The 18,145-nt window shown below is 40.8% G+C and overlaps 2 protein-coding genes across 10 annotated transcripts; both read left to right on the plus strand.

The window, feature by feature from the left end:
• The first annotated feature begins 513 nt into the window (after positions 1 to 513).
• On the plus strand, positions 514 to 8,125 carry fosb (FBJ murine osteosarcoma viral oncogene homolog B). 7 transcript variants are annotated; one of them, XM_034867308.1, is made up of 6 exons: positions 515 to 810; positions 1,169 to 1,356; positions 3,078 to 3,461; positions 3,995 to 4,102; positions 4,539 to 4,880; positions 5,943 to 8,125. In XM_034867308.1, exons 1-6 carry the CDS (start codon positions 747 to 749, stop codon positions 5,994 to 5,996), a joined length of 1,140 nt encoding a protein of 379 aa, XP_034723199.1. In that variant the 5' UTR covers positions 515 to 746; the 3' UTR covers positions 5,997 to 8,125. The 7 variants fall into 7 exon arrangements, with proteins under 7 accessions (XP_034723195.1, XP_034723199.1, XP_034723198.1 ...); XM_034867307.1 differs by having other exon boundaries at positions 5,041 to 7,923; XM_034867304.1 differs by having other exon boundaries at positions 514 to 810; positions 3,078 to 3,431; positions 4,539 to 7,923.
• Positions 8,126 to 10,426: 2,301 nt separating this feature from the next.
• On the plus strand, positions 10,427 to 17,088 carry c3h19orf47 (chromosome 3 C19orf47 homolog). 3 transcript variants are annotated; one of them, XM_034867603.1, is made up of 8 exons: positions 10,427 to 10,514; positions 11,604 to 11,691; positions 12,941 to 13,055; positions 13,265 to 13,346; positions 14,849 to 14,974; positions 15,098 to 15,247; positions 15,766 to 15,839; positions 15,931 to 16,479. In XM_034867603.1, exons 1-8 carry the CDS (start codon positions 10,496 to 10,498, stop codon positions 16,477 to 16,479), a joined length of 1,203 nt encoding a protein of 400 aa, XP_034723494.1. In that variant the 5' UTR covers positions 10,427 to 10,495. The 3 variants fall into 3 exon arrangements, with proteins under 3 accessions (XP_034723494.1, XP_034723493.1, XP_034723495.1); XM_034867602.1 differs by lacking the exon at positions 10,427 to 10,514 and adding an exon at positions 11,192 to 11,252 and having other exon boundaries at positions 15,931 to 17,088; XM_034867604.1 differs by lacking the exon at positions 10,427 to 10,514 and adding an exon at positions 11,192 to 11,252 and having other exon boundaries at positions 15,098 to 15,172; positions 15,931 to 17,088.
• The last annotated feature ends 1,057 nt before the right edge of the window (positions 17,089 to 18,145 follow it).

Consider the following 18,145-nt stretch of genomic DNA (forward strand, 5'->3'; position numbering starts at 1 on the left):
GGTTGTATCTTATTATGTGTTACAGGTATTCAAGCGAGACCTGTGAATAAGCTATACGGCATTATCCAGGCTAATATGGTAATAATTGCTTGCATGTTGAAGTTCATATAACCCGGGCCTAGTGCTCCCCAAATTCAGCCTATCATACCGCAGTCATTATGGGAAAATTATAGCGGATAATGTCTTCTTTTGACGTAGCCATAGCCATGACCTAAAATATGTTCCTATCTAGATGGTCCTATACTTTCCATATTTATCACTTTAAAATTTCCTCTCAAAAATTGTCAGACAGTGAGCAATATCTCGTGCCTGTGATGGTATAAAAAAAAAAAAAAAACATCTATTATTATCCGTCGGCGAGGTAGATCTATGGGTAAGCTTCTGGTCCATTTCAGTGGGAGAGGGATTCCCTCAACGTCACCAAGGATACCAAACACAACACCAAAGCACAAATATGGGCATGTACGTCAGCGGAACTCCGAGGCGGGACTTAGACGCTAGAAATGCCTTGGTTGTACTGGAGGCGAATGGATTCATTCATAGGACAAGATCTGCTGCTGTGCACCGTAATACTAACTAACGTCGTCCAGCGTACACTGAGCGGACTTTATGGATCTATAACAGCATATTTGATGAGCGGATAAAGGAGAGCGCTCCGAGGATTTAAAGCCAAACGAGAGGACTTCTCAGCAGATTGAACTGGGACGCTTTCCCCGTAAACGCGGGGAACTGGATTAAGCTTCTTCATGCAACTTTTTTGGAAAGAAACCAAGAGCATCTCACCGGGTAATAGCAAAAAGATAAGCAACGGTAAATCAATAGAAATTAATGTTTGCTTAAAACCAGCGTTTAAAAGTAGGCTAGGCCTAAGTCAGCAACATCTGTCCACCGCTGCCCGTCAGGCTGCTTAATAAGAGATTCTTAAAGACATATACCAAACAACTCAACTCAGGCATGACACACTCTGCTGGACTTTTCATCAATGATCAATGAATGAATGCAGACAAAAGTAGCCTCGCTGGTGGTGGGATTAACCAACTTCTTTCAAAATCAGTGTAGGCTATTGCTGGGTTGGTTAACTGCACTGTCTAAAAACAACGCTCATTCTCTCCTTACATCACCTTTTTCTTTAGTACTCGTCTTGTGTGCCGCTGACCTGCAATTGTAGGTGACATCGCGCTCTCTCTGGTAACTGCAGGTCTCGCGTTCTCTCTCGGTCGCTCCGGGGAGATGTACCAAGGGTTCCCCGGCGACCCAGACAGCGGATCCCCGAGAAGCTCCTCTCCATCTATAGAGTCCCAGTATCTTTCTTCTGTGGACTCCTTCGGAAGCCCGCCGACCACCAGTGCTCCGCAGGTAGGCAAAGAAACTAATGCATGGAGCTTATAGCCTATGTTATGTCACAGCTTTTTTTGTTTTAATTATTCATCAATACAACAGGTCTGAGTGACATGCACATTTGGGCATGTGATTCTGCTAACACGTTTTAAGGTTAATAGAATAAACTCTGCATGTTGTCAAATTTACGATATGACAACATGGACATTTTTGTAATTACATTTTGAAAAAATGTGTTTCTTTTGTCATATTCAATTTCAAAGGCCATTAATGGGCTCATTCTAACACTACCCTATATGTTTTGTAGGTAGGTGTTTTTGTGGTAGTTTAGCAATATATGTGTTTTGTAGGCTATGACACTATGACAGGCTATAACCAACAGGCAAATCATCGTATAGCCTATAATCCGCTATTATAGCACATACAATTTAAATTAAGAGGCATGATCCTATATCCTATATGCATGACAGTAGCCTAGCTATAATTATATAAAGCAATATAACAGGCATGACATTGAAATTGTAGTCTTTACATTTCACACATGACTCATAAAGACTTTTAACTGTTAGAATTTTTTTTAAATGAGGTTGGTGATTATGGAGCGGCGCGGGTAGAAAGCCATTACGTGTTTACTACTGTGTTCACATATAAATAGTCTCGCTAAGTATATCAATTCACTTTAAATGTTATCTATCTGTTGCTAGTGCCCCAGCAGCAGCCCTGCTTTGACAACGTGCTCAGTTTAGAGCACGCCCCAGAACGGATGACAGAGCGCAGGAACTCTCCTACGAAAGCGCCGAAGCCCCGCCCCCCTCGCTCCGTTCCTTCCACGCGGTCCTCTCACAGGCCTCGCCGTGACGTAAATGCGTGGTCTATTTTGGAGTGCTACGTCGCGTTGCCAAGGGGATCACCGGGGGTGTGGGTGTGACGGGGGAGGAGGAAGAAAGAGGGGGGGAGACGCTCATAGAGAGAAACGATTGGTCGATGCGGCCGCTTTCAGAGCCGACTGTAGGCTACCAATGTCTTATCACGCTTTTATGAATAGGAATGCAAGTCGAAGTAGCCTACTCCTCGGGTCAGAAATGAAACAAAGAAGACAAGCGACAGATTTGAGATGTCTTTGTGTATTCATATAGGCCTTCATAGAAAAAGGCGTGACAAACATATTAAAAACCAATAATTCAAGATTATAGCTTACTGCATTCTCTCCTCTGCTCTTACACTTTTAATTTCCGATAGTTCCTTCTTCTTAGATGGTTAGATATGCATTTGTCCACAGTTTTTTTTATCTTTTTATTAAATCTTAAATCTTATTCTATATCTACTTGTTCCGTTATAGGCCTACTAAAGTGAAATTTGTATAGGCTACATTAACCATTGTCTAGGTTATTGTTCATAGTTTTTTTTTAAACAAATTAACAAAGGGCAATTTGTTGTCATAGCCTATTATTACTAGAATTAGAACTGTTAAGGCAAGGTAGGCCTACAGTGCATTTTAATAATTGCGTAATTGCTCGATTGATTGATTGGTTGATTGGTTGATGGCAGCACTTGATTGTAGAGGTTCAGCCAATAATACCTACAATAGGTTTTATTAAATAGGCTGTGACAAACCCGTTGAGAAAGGAGCTGAACAAGCTTGTTCCTGCCTGTATTTCTGCCCCTGTTGGTCTAAATGTGTTCACTGACCTGGCTTCACATGGTGTCTAAAACTCTATTTGTTCATGTCTCCTGCTCAGGAGTGTGTGTCAGTGGGAGCTGGCTTGAGCATTGTGGGCAGCGGGCCAGGGCCCAGTGTAGGAGGGGAGATGCCTGGTTCATTCGTGCCCACCGTCACCGCCATCACCTCCAGTCAAGATCTGCAGTGGATGGTACAGCCGACCCTCGTCTCGTCCCAGGCCTCGGGACTGAGTGGGTCCACTGGGACCTCAACCATGACCCAGCCAGCTTCACTGGCTGACCCATATGACATGCCCGGCCCCAGTTATTCCTGTGGGTCTACATTTACCCCTCAAAGTTCAGACACTCCGGGCCCAGCTCCGGGCCCCATCCGCCAGTCCAGAACCCGCAGTCGCCGTACACGAGAGGAGTCTGTGAGTGAGGATGGAGATGTTGGTGTGTTAGTAAGTGTGTGTGCTTGAACCGTTTGTTTGTTGACATGTTATAATTGCAGTGTATGTTGTTTACATGGGCTCCAAAAAAATCTGATCCATCTACTTTTTACTGTGCTGGCACAAATACTTTAGGGGACATGGGTAATGGGAACTTGGGGTTTTCCATCCCAATTGGGGGTCAAAGCACAGGGAGTTCTAAAAATGTGTGATATTGGGCTGTAAATAAAATTGACTAGACGTTACGCAATTCTGTCTACTGTAGGCCCTTTCATATACACAAATCTACTTAACAGGGAAATGGGGGCCGAGGAGGTCAGGTTTAGGGTGCAGAGGTCTATGTTGGAGGAGGATAAATGATAACGCCAAAGTGTGAGGAACATTAAAAATAGTTTACCAAGAAAAATTAAATTTGCCCTCAAGCTGACTATGGCTGGTGTGGTCACCTAGTCTGCCCACCCCTTGGACAATATGACCACATTTTCAATATCAAAGACAAAACTTTTAATTCTAACTCATTTCCTTTTTCTTCTTCTTCCTCCTAGCTAACACCTGAGGAGGAGGAGAAGAGGCGTGTTCGGCGAGAGAGAAACAAGTTGGCTGCCGCCAAATGTAGAAACCGCAGACGAGAACTCACAGACAGACTGCAGTCGGTGAGCTGGGCCTTGTTATATCTGCCACAATGAATAATGATCATAATTACATTCTTTATGTAACTTCCCACAGCATTGAGGAGTGAATAAATGTGTACACGGGTGTATGAGATTATGGTTTATTGTAATGTGGTGTTTAGCTGGGGTGAAGACAATTACAGTCCTTAAAACAGACTACAGTACCTACAGTGTTTATGGCCTAATTAATGGTCTCTTACATAAACCACCTTAATCAACTGCAGGTGAGAAAGGTATTTCTGCTGGGATGGATACATCTACTTCCACTAACTATGGTAGATGTTTGTTGCAGCTAACACTCCTGTTCTCTCTCTTTCTGCTGGACCTCTTCTCCCCTCCTCTACCCATTTCACCCACCTTTGTCTTGTCCCCCTGTCCCTCTGCCCCCGTTTCTTTCATTCTCTGTACCTGCCTTCAGGAGACGGACGTACTGGAGGAGGAGAAGGCAGAGCTGGAGGCTGAGATCTCTGAGCTGCAGAAGGAGAAGGAGCGTCTGGAGTTCGTCCTGGTGGCCCACCAGTCGAACTGTAAGATGCCATACCAGGACCAATCTCAGCACAGCTCAGCGCAGCTCCCTCCAATCCAGCCCCAGCTCCCTCAACAGACCTTACAACCTCCTGTCTCCATTTTGGGCTTGGCTGTGAAGGAAGACTCTTTCTACCTGCCTCCTGCCTACACGGCCCATCCGGCCTCTGCACAGTCCCAGCCTTCGGTTCAGCACCAAGTCCAGCCGCAGCCTCAGCCAGGGTCAATGCAGGAGGTAGAGTTTATTAGTTCTTTCTATGGCTCAAGTGAGCCGGCATCAGGCGAGCCGTGCCTCATGGCCTGCGACAGTGGTGGTGGTGGTGGTAACCATGACGATGCGGCCATTCGCAGCTACAACACCTCATACACATCTTCATTTGTGTTCACCTACCCAGAGGGAGCCTGCGGGGTCAGTGCCAACCAGCGGAACAGCAGTAGCGAGCAGTCGTCTGATTCCCTGAACTCGCCTTCGCTGCTGGCGCTCTGACTAACCGACAGACAGCCGCACACACATATTAACAAGCACATGCATAATGCTTGCTGGAAGTAGAGGCTGAGGCATGTAGAGTACCGATAAGTCTCACAGATACACACAAAACAACCAATCATTTTTTCCTGATTGGGTTAAAGTTTGCACATTCGTGCATTCCAATCGAGAGCCATGCAAATAATTGCACACAAATTACATTAGATCTAACCTTCAACAACAATGTTTATCATTTGTTGTTTTGACTTTTCAGAATACCTGCAACTGGACAACATAAGTGAAAAAAAACTGATTTGTGTCCAATGTGCAAATCTTAAGTGCTCTGAATTGACAGATTTTTTTATGACAAATTAATTTATTCATTAAAAATTCAATATTCTCAATCTTCAACCTGTACAGTACATTGAGTAAGATACCCCAAGCTCACTTTACACTCCAGTAAGCACCAGAGCCCCCACCTTGTTCCCTCTGTCGGTTGAGTTTTACAGTGCTCTTGCTCTCATCCTTTTCCATCCTTTTTCTCCCTTCTTCCTCTCGCTGAATGTGTTTGTGCATATCTGAAATAGGGACGAAGGACAATTTGTTCAGAGTCTTTTCTTGAGGGAAACAGACTGATTTCTCGCTCATCTCTAACCCCTTATCTGCTCAACTTCCCTCTGCTTCTTCATTTGCTGCTTGGACTTAGCAAGTTGGGGATCTGAATATCCCGGCCTTCACTAAATCGTGTGCTTTCTTCTCTTTTAACCTGCCATGCGACCCATCTCTGCCCATCTGTTTCTCTCCTGTCTCTATGTTTCCCTTTCTCTAAAGTCTTCAACCCCAGAGAGCCCGAAGACCCCCTCCAGCCCTTGGGACCTTGAGTGAATGACGGCCCAACTAGCACGCCCTTTTGCACCCTCTCATACAAGGACATGGATGCGACCCCCTCCCCCCCCCATCCCCTGCCCCCTTTGGAACGCATTGCTCAAAGCAGATCATTACAGTGAACAGCAGCTAAATATACTTTCACACATGCACATACTGTAGACGCATAATTGGTGAATGCAAAACGCAAGACGGATGCCACTGTCTTTTGCTGAGCCATTTTTTGATGTTCACACAATGAAGATTAGACACGTCTTGGGTTGTGAGGCTACTCAAAAGTGTAGATGGGGACAGGTTCGACAGGATGGGAGGAAGGAAGTGCAACCAAGCTGGACGGACTCAAATAGAGAGGTGATTGGACGTGAAGGGTGACTCCTGTCCCATGCATCCCTTTTTGGAACCAAACGTTGAAAACGCAGAACGAGCCAAATGTTGAAAGCAAAGCAAAGAAAGAAAGAATAAAACTGCTCTTGCCAACTGTGTGGAAAGAGGGGGCCTCAGTTAAAACACCTCCATAACAGAGAGCCTGTGGGCCTACGTGCAAATGTTCACACCATCGCTTTCAGGTCCCTGAACTGAAGATAGAGACTTTTTGTCGCATTTCACCAGCTCTATGTAATCAATCCGATGTGAACCGATGCCTCTATTTAGAGGTGTTTTTTGTAGTGAATCAGACAACCTCTAAACATTTGGGCTCAGTGGTCTCTGTACCTCCCCTGTTCTCTCAGCGGAGACGAGGCGGGGGTGCATTTATTGTGAGTGCATCTACTCTGAGGCACCTGGCCCGTTTATTTCTTTCTTTATTGAGGTTGAAGTGGGGAGTGAGCACAAATACTGACCCGGAAACAAAAGGGGTGAACATGTGTGCAGATGTCGTGGAGTCAGCGTCCTTGCTTTGCCTGTGAATTTTAACAATTTTATTTTTTTCCCTGTATGTTTGAGTAAAAATTGTTATATATTTTAATGTTTATGTTTGTTTGTGTGTTTGACTGTTTTGCCTCGACCTCTGCTTTCCCTTGTACTGTTGCCGTTTTTTTTGTTTTTAATCTGGTGATTTTCTCACAACTGTTACTATTATTATTGCATCCTATGTATTGTTTCATTATTTTATTGTAGTTTCAGTTGGCAACTTTGGAGGCATGGTGTGCATTACAACACCAACGAATCTAATTATGAATATATATGCATATACATATATACTGGTAACATATATAAGTGTATGTACCATGATTGTAAAGTATGAATGTCTGCAGATCTAAATGGGATATTTTTGTCAATGAAGAACAAGATAAAATGTTACTGAGGTTTAGTTTTGAAATGAATATTTTTCTAGAGGAACAAAAAAGCTATAAGAAATTTAAAGTACTGCCCTGTCCCTCACATGAAGCATGATGTCACTGCATTTATCAATGTGTATTTATGTTTTTTAAACAATATAAAGCACTATCCAAGTTACATTAAATGTATGTTTATAGTTATGATGTTACGAGGTTGTGGGAACACCTTTGTTTCGTTTCTCTGTTTTTTTCTCTGTGAGGTCTGTCCCAAAGCTACTGACACCTTAATGCCACTTGATCCTTAGCAGACGCAAAAGGTAGGAAAAAAAACAGTGTGATTGAATGTAATTACACCTATTAAAAGTGTTCAGACAACAAAATATAAAGACTAAACTCCTTCATTTAAGGATATAGTATTTCTTATGCATTCCTGTCCAGTATAAACATATCACTCATTAACATTGTTATTTCCTAAATGAAACCTGTGTTTGAAGGATAACCGCAGTTTTCGCCTTGATATGAACATTACCATGTTAACCCATTATCGTACTTAAACAAATCTGTTGTCTAATTGAGATGAACATTTCTTGTGATTGTATTTGCTGGATAAGAAGCTTTATTTTCAATAAATAAACATGTTAATTCAAAAACAATGGCTAAATTAATGGTATAAATGTGTGTACAAATGTGGCTCTTGGTGGTCAGAAAATGGGCAGACCTTCTTTTTTTAAATGTTGAATAATGACTGTGTTTGTACAGTATGTTGGAGATGCCTTTTAATTTGTCTCCAAATGCAAATGTGATGAGAATATGTTCTGGTGTCAGAATACGCATAGAACATCTTCAATAGTTCTCATGTATATAGGTTTTGGTGGTGCTACTTAAACTGTAATGGTGAGGCAGTTTCCCATTGTATGGTGGAAGGTTACACATTGCTGTCGTTGAGGCTCCACACAAATGAACGCACTCCTTTTCTCACTGGGACGTTTAATTCAGATTGGAAGCCAATAACACAACATATTCCCATTAGCTGAAGCTCTGAGAACCCTGTAGTCACTCTGTGATTTCATTATGGTTTAATATCAATTGCCTGCTACATCTTTAAGTGTGATAAATAGATCTCAGAGGGCCCTTGTACTCTACCTGCCCTCCACGCTTATGTCCCAGATCACAAAACAACATATCGTAACTCCTTCCTTCACCTAATTTCTTTGCCTTGGATTTCATTTAATATGCTTTAAATCAGGTTTTCTCTGGAAATCACAAACCGGTTGCTGATGAATTGGAAAAGAAGAAATATTTAGCTAGCAGTTCTAAGAAAGAGAAACTGAATGCACTTATTGTACTGTATATGGCTACCTTAGCATTAACTCAGCAAGAGCTTTCCTATTTTTTTATAATGATGTGAATGTTGCTATGCATTTCTATTTTTCCCAAGTCCCATATATGTTCTAATTTCGTATTTTCCCTGATATGAAATGCAATACTTATTATCTTCTTGGAGAAACATAATGTAGCAAATCATGCAGTGCTCAAACTGACTGCTACTACATGTCAAGTATGATGATATGTTGCTTCAATTATCAGTTGTTACAGTATTAAAAGTTATCATCAATACTTATCGTAACATTTGGGTTTGAGACTATCTTCATGAAGTTGTGTGTTACAATTTATGTAAAGAATTTATGTTTTTTCCATTTATTAATGGTGTGCAGAGACACTTGCAAGGTTAATCATTTTTTTTTTTAAAAGCTTCTTTTCTAATCCATTCCTTTTTATCAAAGTTTCATATTTTTTTCTATTTACTCTGTATTTCTTTTCTGGGAGAACAGGTTGCAATTTTGGAAAATTTGGAATGGCATGTGCCACAGATGGCATGGGATTTGATACATGTTTAGGGTATAACAGCTTGTACTATGTAACATTGTCAGACTTCAAAGACAGATATCATTTAGGGCATGTGTCTTATTTACGTAACTAACTCATGAAGTTGCTCTGATATCAAAATGTTCTATTTTTTCATTCCCTATAATTAACATAACGTTCTATTTTTCTGCTCATCCCTAGAAAGTACGGTTTCCTTATTTTTATACCTTTATAAACCCATTTTCATTTGCTTTTAATCTTGAAAAGGACCTATGATGTATGTTTCAGCTTCTGGTCCTTTTGCTGTCTTAGTAAAGTTGACATTATAATTCTAGCCCACAGAAGCTGGGTGAGCTGTCTCCTTTAATGATGGTTTGACAAAATGTCATTCATTTCCAATTTGTGAAGAAATTACATAAATAAACGCCATATCATATGGCCCTTGTCTCTCACTTTTAATTGCTTTACCCTCATTGCGTTCTTAGAGGTATGAACAAAAGATTTTTTCTTTTTCTTTTAATATTGGTGACCCCTTGTTTGTTTGTTTGGACTCCAACTTATGGTTATTTCATTGATTCTTTGTTTTGTCAGTAAAATTTCAGAAAATAGTGAAAATGCCATCATCCGCAGTGGTAAAAAAAGTACTAAGATACTTTACTTGAGTTAAATTAGAAATACCGTACTCTAGGCCATTGGCCTACAAGGAAAAACCTTGATTTCAAAGTTTCACTTCAGTAAGTATTTGCAACAAAATGTCCAGAAGGGCTCCTTTCACATATTATATAGCCTACTATCATATCCTTCTGTTTTTATTCCTAATGAATACACGTAAACACATATTAATGTTGTGGTTGGTCAATGTGGAGCAACTCTTACGTAGGTTACTTTGTAGGCTATTAATAATAATTAATAACGTATATTTTTTTTATGGAACTGAATTTTTATTGATGTAACTCTGTTACAACACACAGGCCTGAAACACACACACACACACACACACACACAAACAAACACACGGCTTCTAATGGCTAAGCTGTTGGATACTGCATCAGATAGGCTAATGTTATATTATGTTATGTTATATTATATTATTTTATGTTAGAAGGAGCCTAACTGTTAGTGCCAAATAAAGTAAAACAATTAGATTTGCCACTGAAAGGGTGATCATGAGTGTCCGCGCGTGGTGTTGTGTGAGTTTCATCGTTAAAGGAGAGTGAGTGAGTGAGTTTTACGGTCTCTGTTGCACTCTAGCGTTCATAAATAAAACCATGCCGGTTCGGGCGGAAGTTGCGTCATGAGAGTGGAGCGAGCTTTCCGGATGTAGCTAACGTTCCAATCCACACATTTATTGTAAACATGGCGTCCGTGACAACAGGTAAGCGCATAAAAATGCCCGGCAAGCCAACGTTACCTCTTGGCAACATTTTACATATTTCGGTATTTCACACTAGACACGGCTGCCGCATCACATCACGATACCGCCCAGAGCTTTTACAGCCGCTTGTATTCGCAATGGAGGTCGCAGACGGCCGGTAGCGCCTTTTGAGTCATAGCTAGCTAGCTAATAGTTACCGCTTAGACAATGCTAAAGCCGAATGCTAACATAAACGTTTCTGAGAGAAAATGTGTTGTGTTGCTTCGTGTGTATTTAACATTATAAAACCTCGAGGGAGAATTGGTCGCTGAATTCTTGACTTGCTTAATCTTTGAGCAGTTTAAGTTAACGTTAGCTAGATCGCCGTCTTATATAACCAGCACTGAACCCATCTAAGTTTTCCACACTCGATTGCAATGTGCCCTAAATCTATCTTCACAATGTTGCACTCCTTCTAGTTCTATAGTTTCAATTCATTCTAATGGAAAATTGTTCGTTAGCCACCGTGGGAGTTTCATGTCAAAGCATGTGTTGGGCAGAGCCATTGTCCTGGCAGCTGTTGGGTACCCTTCACCCTATTTCTGTTACTCCAACCACAAGACTCTTCATCATTTGTGTTATTAATATCTTCCAGTTGGCCATGGTCAGCATGTGTTAGACCTCAGCTTGTCTGTAGCGTTATTATCAGAACGATGAGGAGTCAATCCACAGAAAATGAATCAACAATTTTGATCATCGGTTAGTTGGTTATGTCACACAGAAACACAAAAAGCCTGACCTATACTGGTTCCAGTTTCTTACATGTGTCGATTGTCTGCTTTTCACTGTTTTATATTATGATGAATGAGATAGTTTGGGGTTTTGTAGTTTTTGTCGGACTAAAAGAGTACTTTGATGATGTAAACTTTGGTTTTAGGAGTTGATTTAACACTTTATCATACACGTAGACAAAGTAGTCTTTAGTTGCAGCCCTCTTCATAAGAGTTTTGTATTTAGTGAATTTAATTGTAAGCATGTTAGTGTTGAAGTGTTCTTCAAATCCTTTCTGTTGTACAATTGCTAACTGTCTTTTTTTTTTTTTTTCTTAAGCCACCTCGGAGTGGATTCAGTTTTTTAAGGATGCTGGGATCCCAGCCGGCCTTGCAGTCACTTATGCAGTCTCCTTCGTGGACAACAGGTGATCTAATGTCCCCTTTTCATAGGCTTTGTATAGCACACTTTAGCCACACTGTGTTGTGCCATGATCATGTGAATTAAGGTCAGGTATCAGTCTCCGATATTGATAAAACAGCTGGATCCGCCCATGGACCTGTTCATTTTCTTGATCCCGATCCAGTTTTTTCCCCTCTCCGTCGCATCACATCATTCGTCGTTCGTCAGCAGCTCGTGGACCGGGTTCAAATCCAGCCCGCGGCCCTTTGCTGTGTGTCATCCACCATCTCTCTCTCCCCCTTTCACATCTGTCCCCTGTATCTCTATCTAATAAAGGGGAAAAAATAATCTTAAAAAAAATGTTACTGACTCCAGACGTGGAAATCAGAAAAAAACAAAAATGTCCTAAAGGAAGAGAAAAAAATAAGTTTTGTATATACACATGATCTAATAAGAAATGTATAAAATAATTAGGCAAAACACATATAGGCAGTTCATCTTACTTTACATCCGGCCACCTCATGTTTCATCTTCTAAGAAGCCAATTCTCCACCTTTAAACATGACTTAGCCTCTGACATGGAAGATCACTGAGAGAGAAAGTGACTTTCACAAGCATGTTTAAGGCTTAAGCATGGAATGACTAGAAAATAAAAACCTCAGTGGACAAAGCATTTCATTTAAACTTGTGTGTGACAAATATATGTCAAAATCTAGGCTTTGTCTACCTCCTTTTGCTTGGCAAACTGAGTAGCAAACTCTGATTTATTTGCATATTTTAAAAAATCACGCATGGAAATGTACAAGAAAAAAATGTTGCATCGATAATCGGTTTAGAATCGGAACGTGAAGTGCCAAGAGATTACCGCCACTAGTTCCAACTGACTTTTTACAAACAAAACAAATTTGTAAACATCAAGACAAAAGTCAAACATATCGTATAATCCTGTGGTGGCTTGTGAGAACGGCGCCAATCAAACCACCACATGGTCCAAACCACCACAACGCCACCGGTTCCAAGTAAGCTTGGTTCGTTTTGTTTTTGTTGAGAATACAAAGCGGTACAGCCACAGCATTCTGTGATTTTTTTTTTGGACATTTTATGAATTAAATGTAATTATAACGGCTGTCGTAGAATTAAAACGGTGCAGTGAATAATGTAGCTGTTAGTCCATGTCAGCTGTTGGCGTGCATTAATGGGTTACGATGCATATTGTTTTACCTTGGTCTATAATATAGGAACGTACATTATTTTGATCATTAATGTCATTGCAGAATTCACAAGAACATGCTGATGGACCTCAGTAAAGACATCATGATGGACCTCGGCATTACAGTCATTGGCGACATCATTGCCATTCTTAAACATGCCAAGCAGGTCTACAGGCAGGTGAGATCTGACTTAACTGTGTCATTCTGAAGTATTGAAAAATTGAAAAATGAATAGTGCATTGTTATTGGTGCTGGCATGTACAGACAAAACCCACTGGGATATCTCCATTATTGTTGTGGATGCAGTCATGGAGAATGGATGTCTTCCAAGCTAATGTGGTAGACTGTGAGTTTACATAACCACTGTAACGTGTATCCCTTCTTCAGGACATGTGCAAAATGGCCACTGAAGCCATCTCCTCAGGACAGACCAGTGTGAAAGCTGAGCTCAGAAGAACCGCCAATACTCGTGAGTACCCACATTTTTAGGTTTCTACATCAATCATCATTAAAACAGATTTTCATTGCCATGAATTATAGGAATTTATTTTAAAATTTAAGTTTAGGGTCGAACCAGAATGAGTGACCAATACAACAAATTTTCTTTCATTTAAACGTTTGGAAAAACATCTTTTATTTCTACTCGTTTCACCAAATGTACTACATTGCCTTATTGCAGTGAGACAACCCGTTACGATGATAAGAGTTGTTAAATCTAGGAAGCCAGCATTTTACATGTGTCATAGGAAGATAACCATGGGTTGGGTAAAAAACTTCCTCTTGCTACTACACTGGTGCAAATCATTGATGTTTTCAAAAATGTACACTAGTGCACTAAATGGATTTTACACCTTTAACTAAACCTCACAGTCTCTAAACTGACCAATTGAAAAGTAGTATGCTCTGAAGGAGAAAAACTGTAAAGACATCAGGTTGTTAAGTCACATTATTGATTTGAAGAAGGCCTGAGGACTGGAACCTTGTCAGAATAAATACATTTTTCTATATTTAATTTTTTTTTTAAAGTTCACTAGTATTTAGATACATGATTCTTTGATGACTAAAAAATATTTTTCCAAAACAGACATTTGCAACAACTCAAAACCCTACAATTCACAGCTTTTGCCATTTTGACTAGGCTCAGATTCCGTACAATTTGATACTACCGTAATCATTAGCTGTGGCTGGCAGTAGCTAAATATATATATATTTTTTAAACATTTTCTTAATGTTTAGGATTTAAATTCCCCCCCCCAAAAAAAATATATCTACGGCCATTCAAGCTGTGGACAATGGTATGGTATTGTTACATTGAAGGATTGGTTGGCAAGTTGGACTTGCATCAGCAAAGTAATTTGGGTTGTAGTCAGTTAGCCAAAGTGTGTTGAATATTAAACCAACTGGTTTACAGTATTTGTAGTTGTCATTTCAACAACAGGGTCTAAGCAAATATAACGTAATTTGATAAAAATGTTGTAAATGTGTATTGTTTTACATGTACAGTGAAATGCATTATTGTTCATGTGCACTCAACGTTCACTAGTTATAACCAGCAAATGTAAAATTGAGTTGGATTGGCACAAGTATGTATGACCTAATTTCTCAATAGCATTTTATTTTTAAAGGATAGCCTACAAGGGGACATTTTTGACTAGCTGTAAGTGTCATTGTTGGTAATAAGGCATATTTAAGGCTATTTGATTCAGTTACATAGAGGAAAGTAAGTAAATTAGCCTAATATAATGTTACCAGAACAAACTACAACACTTAGTCTGTTGGACACGAAGTACCGGGTTTTACAAGACCTACTTTTTTCACACATTTTCTTTGATACCCACTCTTAATTTTGGCGTGTCTGTAATTGTGAAGCCCAGTTGTCCTCTGATCTTGTCTTGGTAACAGAACACAGAGAGCTCCTATAGGAAACAAGCTAATTCAAAGCTACTTAAAAAGTGTCTGCTTTTTCTTCAGCTGCCACTCGTATGATTGCCAATGCTTTGAGCAGTGACTCCCCGCCGGCCACTCCAGCCCGCCGACCCGACAACCGCCTCTCGGTCACAGTGTCCAACATGCAAGCAAACAAGAGTGGCAAAGCAGGTAGATATCATGGAAAAGTTCCCTTTCACCCCGTAAATGCCTCATTTCCTTTCCCTCTGGAGCCATGATTCCTGTCCTTATTTTTACCCCTGTTTAATCCTCGTGTACCTACCACTTTGTCAGTCGTAAGTCAGCCAGCTGACGAGGGAAACGGTTTGCCAGCAGTGAAGCGCCGCCGTGTGACAGCTGAGATGGAAGGCAAGTACATTATCAACATGCCCAAAGGCTCCACGTCTCGTACACGCCGCATCCTGGCCCAGCAGGCCAAGAAAGGTAGGCCTGACCTGGTGGTCTCGCCGACAACTCGCTCCAATAGTGCTGATGATCCACACAGCTAATCAATACTAATGGTTTTCATGAACGATTCTTCATACTAAAATTTAATTCCTGTCATAGTTTAATCCCTTGTCCTTACTTATACTAACTACTGCCCCAAGAACTATTCCCTCCGCCAAACTGCTTGTTTTCTCCCTTGTCTCACATCCTTTACATTGAACTCGTCATTAAATATTGGTCTTTTTCCCCCCCTTGATGTGAATTCTCCAATGGATTCTATATCTGAAACGAGCTGTAACATTGTAAACTTATAGATAAAGATCTATCTAATATATTAATACAGGGTAGGTCTTCGTGATATTATCATATTTACTGGTCAAATGTTGCCAACCTGGTCAAGTGAGGCTGCTACTTTAGCTTGTTGAAAGAATATTTTGACTTAAATGTTTTGAGCTTGTGCACCACAAGACATAATCACTAATAGTAATAACTATTTTGCTCTACTCCTTGAAAAGGTTTGAAACGCACCTCTGTGTTTGCAAGACTTGGGGCTGAATCAAAGGCAGACACAACAACCAGCAATAACAAGGTGAGGCCTGGCAGTATATTTGAATAGCTTTCTTTGTAATGGATGAAGAAGTGAAGATAAGTTCTGTGCTCATAATGCTCGTTATTGGCAGCCCACTGGTGTGTTCAGTCGTCTTGGCAGCGGGGATGAGGAGCAAGACGGGCCGATGCCAGGCACAACCGTTGGAAACATCAATGTAGATGACGAGGGGGACAGTGATGGAGAAGGCTCCGTCCTCCAGTATGCCGGCGTCCTCAAGAGAAGCCTTCCCTCCCAGAAGAAAGAGACAGCCCGGAAACCAGCCCCGACCACCCTGCGGCGCCTGGGAGGCAAATTCAAACTACCTCCTTCTGACACTCCCACCTCCTCCTCTTCTTCCTCCCCTAATGGCATCCCCCCTGCCAAGGTTAGTGTGCTTCAGAGACTTGGGAGGCTCCCTGCCACGCACCTTAGTGCCGCTGTGTCGCAAACACCTGCTGACACACAGGACAACAGAGTGACCAGCACCAGGCCCAAAGCCCAGGAGGGGCCGACCATAGCAAGCTCCAAGGTCAGCAGCAGCACTGGGACCGGAGGAGCAGGGGGAGGAGAGTCTCTGGGTGCCCAGATGGACGTTAGGGCTATTAGTGTTTTTAAGAGACTGGGCAGTAAGAAAACCTAACGCACAAATCCCTCAAAAAAGTATTCAGACTCTTTCTATTCTTCCTTTATAGAATTTGTATCACTCCTTTTCTGCATTTATCCTGGCAACATGTAGTACAGCAAGTTGGAGTGTAACTTTTGTTCAGCCTGAGTTTATAGATGGTTTTAATGCTGCGTTGTGGCTTTAGGGTTATTTTTTAAATAAAAATAGATTTGTGTTCACACTTTAGTCATGTTGCCATTGGGAAAACCACCTTTTGTGTAGTGTCCGAGGATGTTTAATGCGAGGGCTCAAAGTTCTCTTTGTATTATGTTGCTCAACCAGATAGCTAACAATATTAATTATACCTGCCATTTCAACCAAGCTGCCATAATGGTGGTTTTAATTTTACCCCATAACTCCACATATAAGGATGCTGCTGCCTAAACTTCCCTATTTTGAGAGTCCTCCTGAGTAGAATAGTAGTGGTCAATTTTAATTTGCCTGAAAGGGAATTATTTCTGATGTAAAAGGTAGTGGTGAAACCTTCTTTTTCACACCTCAGGCTTGTTTGGTTTATTCTTTAAATTAACACGCAGGACAACAGGTGGACATAAGACTAGCTGTGTAGTGATGGTTTAATCTGGTTACACAGAACAACTTCTAAACTACGACAGCGTATTGGGGCCATTTTAGGAAGAAAAATATTACGGATATCTGTTCCCTCTGCTCTAACCAAAAAATTCAAATGGTATGTGTGGTAGAGCAGGACAAAAATACAACGATCACCACTGCCGCCATAATGAGTAGCAGGCAGCGGCAATTCTGATGTGATGGGGTTGATTCAACCTTGCAAAGTGAAGCAATGTGGTACCTTGACCCAAACAAATTATTAAAGTAATTAAAGTTATTTTCTAGCAAATCTATGACTGAATTGTAAGAGAATATCCAAGATTTTATTCGTGAATCTACCACTTTAATCTCCAAAATGAGTTTTTGTTCAGAATATTATTACCCCCCCTTACTCTGTAATATATATTTTGTTATTTTGTATATTTTTTCCCCACAATGGCCCTAATACACCATCATACTTGAATAGGGGGGATGGGGGGGAGCACCGCATCGCTTCTTCGTCTTCTTCTTCTGTGCTTCATGAAGTAAAAAGTTTTCACCTCTGAAGTAAAGATGCCCAGGACTTTCTACCATAGGACTGAACAATTTCTATAATCACCTACTCAAAGACCGGGTCTGTAGAATATTGTTAATTTTAAAATGCAATGTATAGCGTTATTAGACTTGGTTTCAAACAGTAAAAGGACCAGTTGTGCTGCATATTTTTCTATGTGGACATTGTTGTGTCATGTATCCATGTAAAGAAACTCCCAGATGCCATCAGGCCTGGTGTCGGGGCCACTGTAGTTGTCAGTAGGTAGTTCACCTTTACCCAATATGGGCCATTAACACCTGTGAACTTCTTTGGTCTTTCATCACACCAGAATGTTGTTACACTGTAAATATTTGAATTGTTTAAAATCACTTTACACAATTTGAATTGTTTTAAACAACAAAGTTGAGCAAAACACACCATGAACTGTTGTGATTTTTAAAAAGATATTAAGGGGAAAAAAGTTCTTAAATTAAAGCGCGCTTGGAAAACAAAAGAGAAACAGGGTCCAAGCATCTTTCCTCTTGCTTTTCATTTTCT

This window comes from Etheostoma cragini, chromosome 3 (assembly GCF_013103735.1).
Source record: "Etheostoma cragini isolate CJK2018 chromosome 3, CSU_Ecrag_1.0, whole genome shotgun sequence".
In the NCBI taxonomy this organism is placed as follows: domain Eukaryota; kingdom Metazoa; phylum Chordata; class Actinopteri; order Perciformes; family Percidae; genus Etheostoma; species Etheostoma cragini.

Coding starts and splice junctions, on each gene's coding strand:
- fosb (XM_034867302.1), top strand. CDS start 747: ATGCAACTTTTTTGGAAAGAAACCAAGAGCATCTCACCGGGTAATAGC. Junction 1,357..3,077: donor CGACCACCAGTGCTCCGCAG/GTAGGCAAAGAA, acceptor TCTCCTGCTCAG/GAGTGTGTGTCAGTGGGAGC. Junction 3,462..3,994: donor ATGGAGATGTTGGTGTGTTA/GTAAGTGTGTGT, acceptor TCTTCCTCCTAG/CTAACACCTGAGGAGGAGGA.
- c3h19orf47 (XM_034867602.1), top strand. CDS start 11,207: ATGAGGAGTCAATCCACAGAAAATGAATCAACAATTTTGATCATCG. Junction 11,253..11,603: donor ATCAACAATTTTGATCATCG/GTTAGTTGGTTA, acceptor TTTTTTCTTAAG/CCACCTCGGAGTGGATTCAG. Junction 15,248..15,765: donor GGCCCAGCAGGCCAAGAAAG/GTAGGCCTGACC, acceptor CTCCTTGAAAAG/GTTTGAAACGCACCTCTGTG.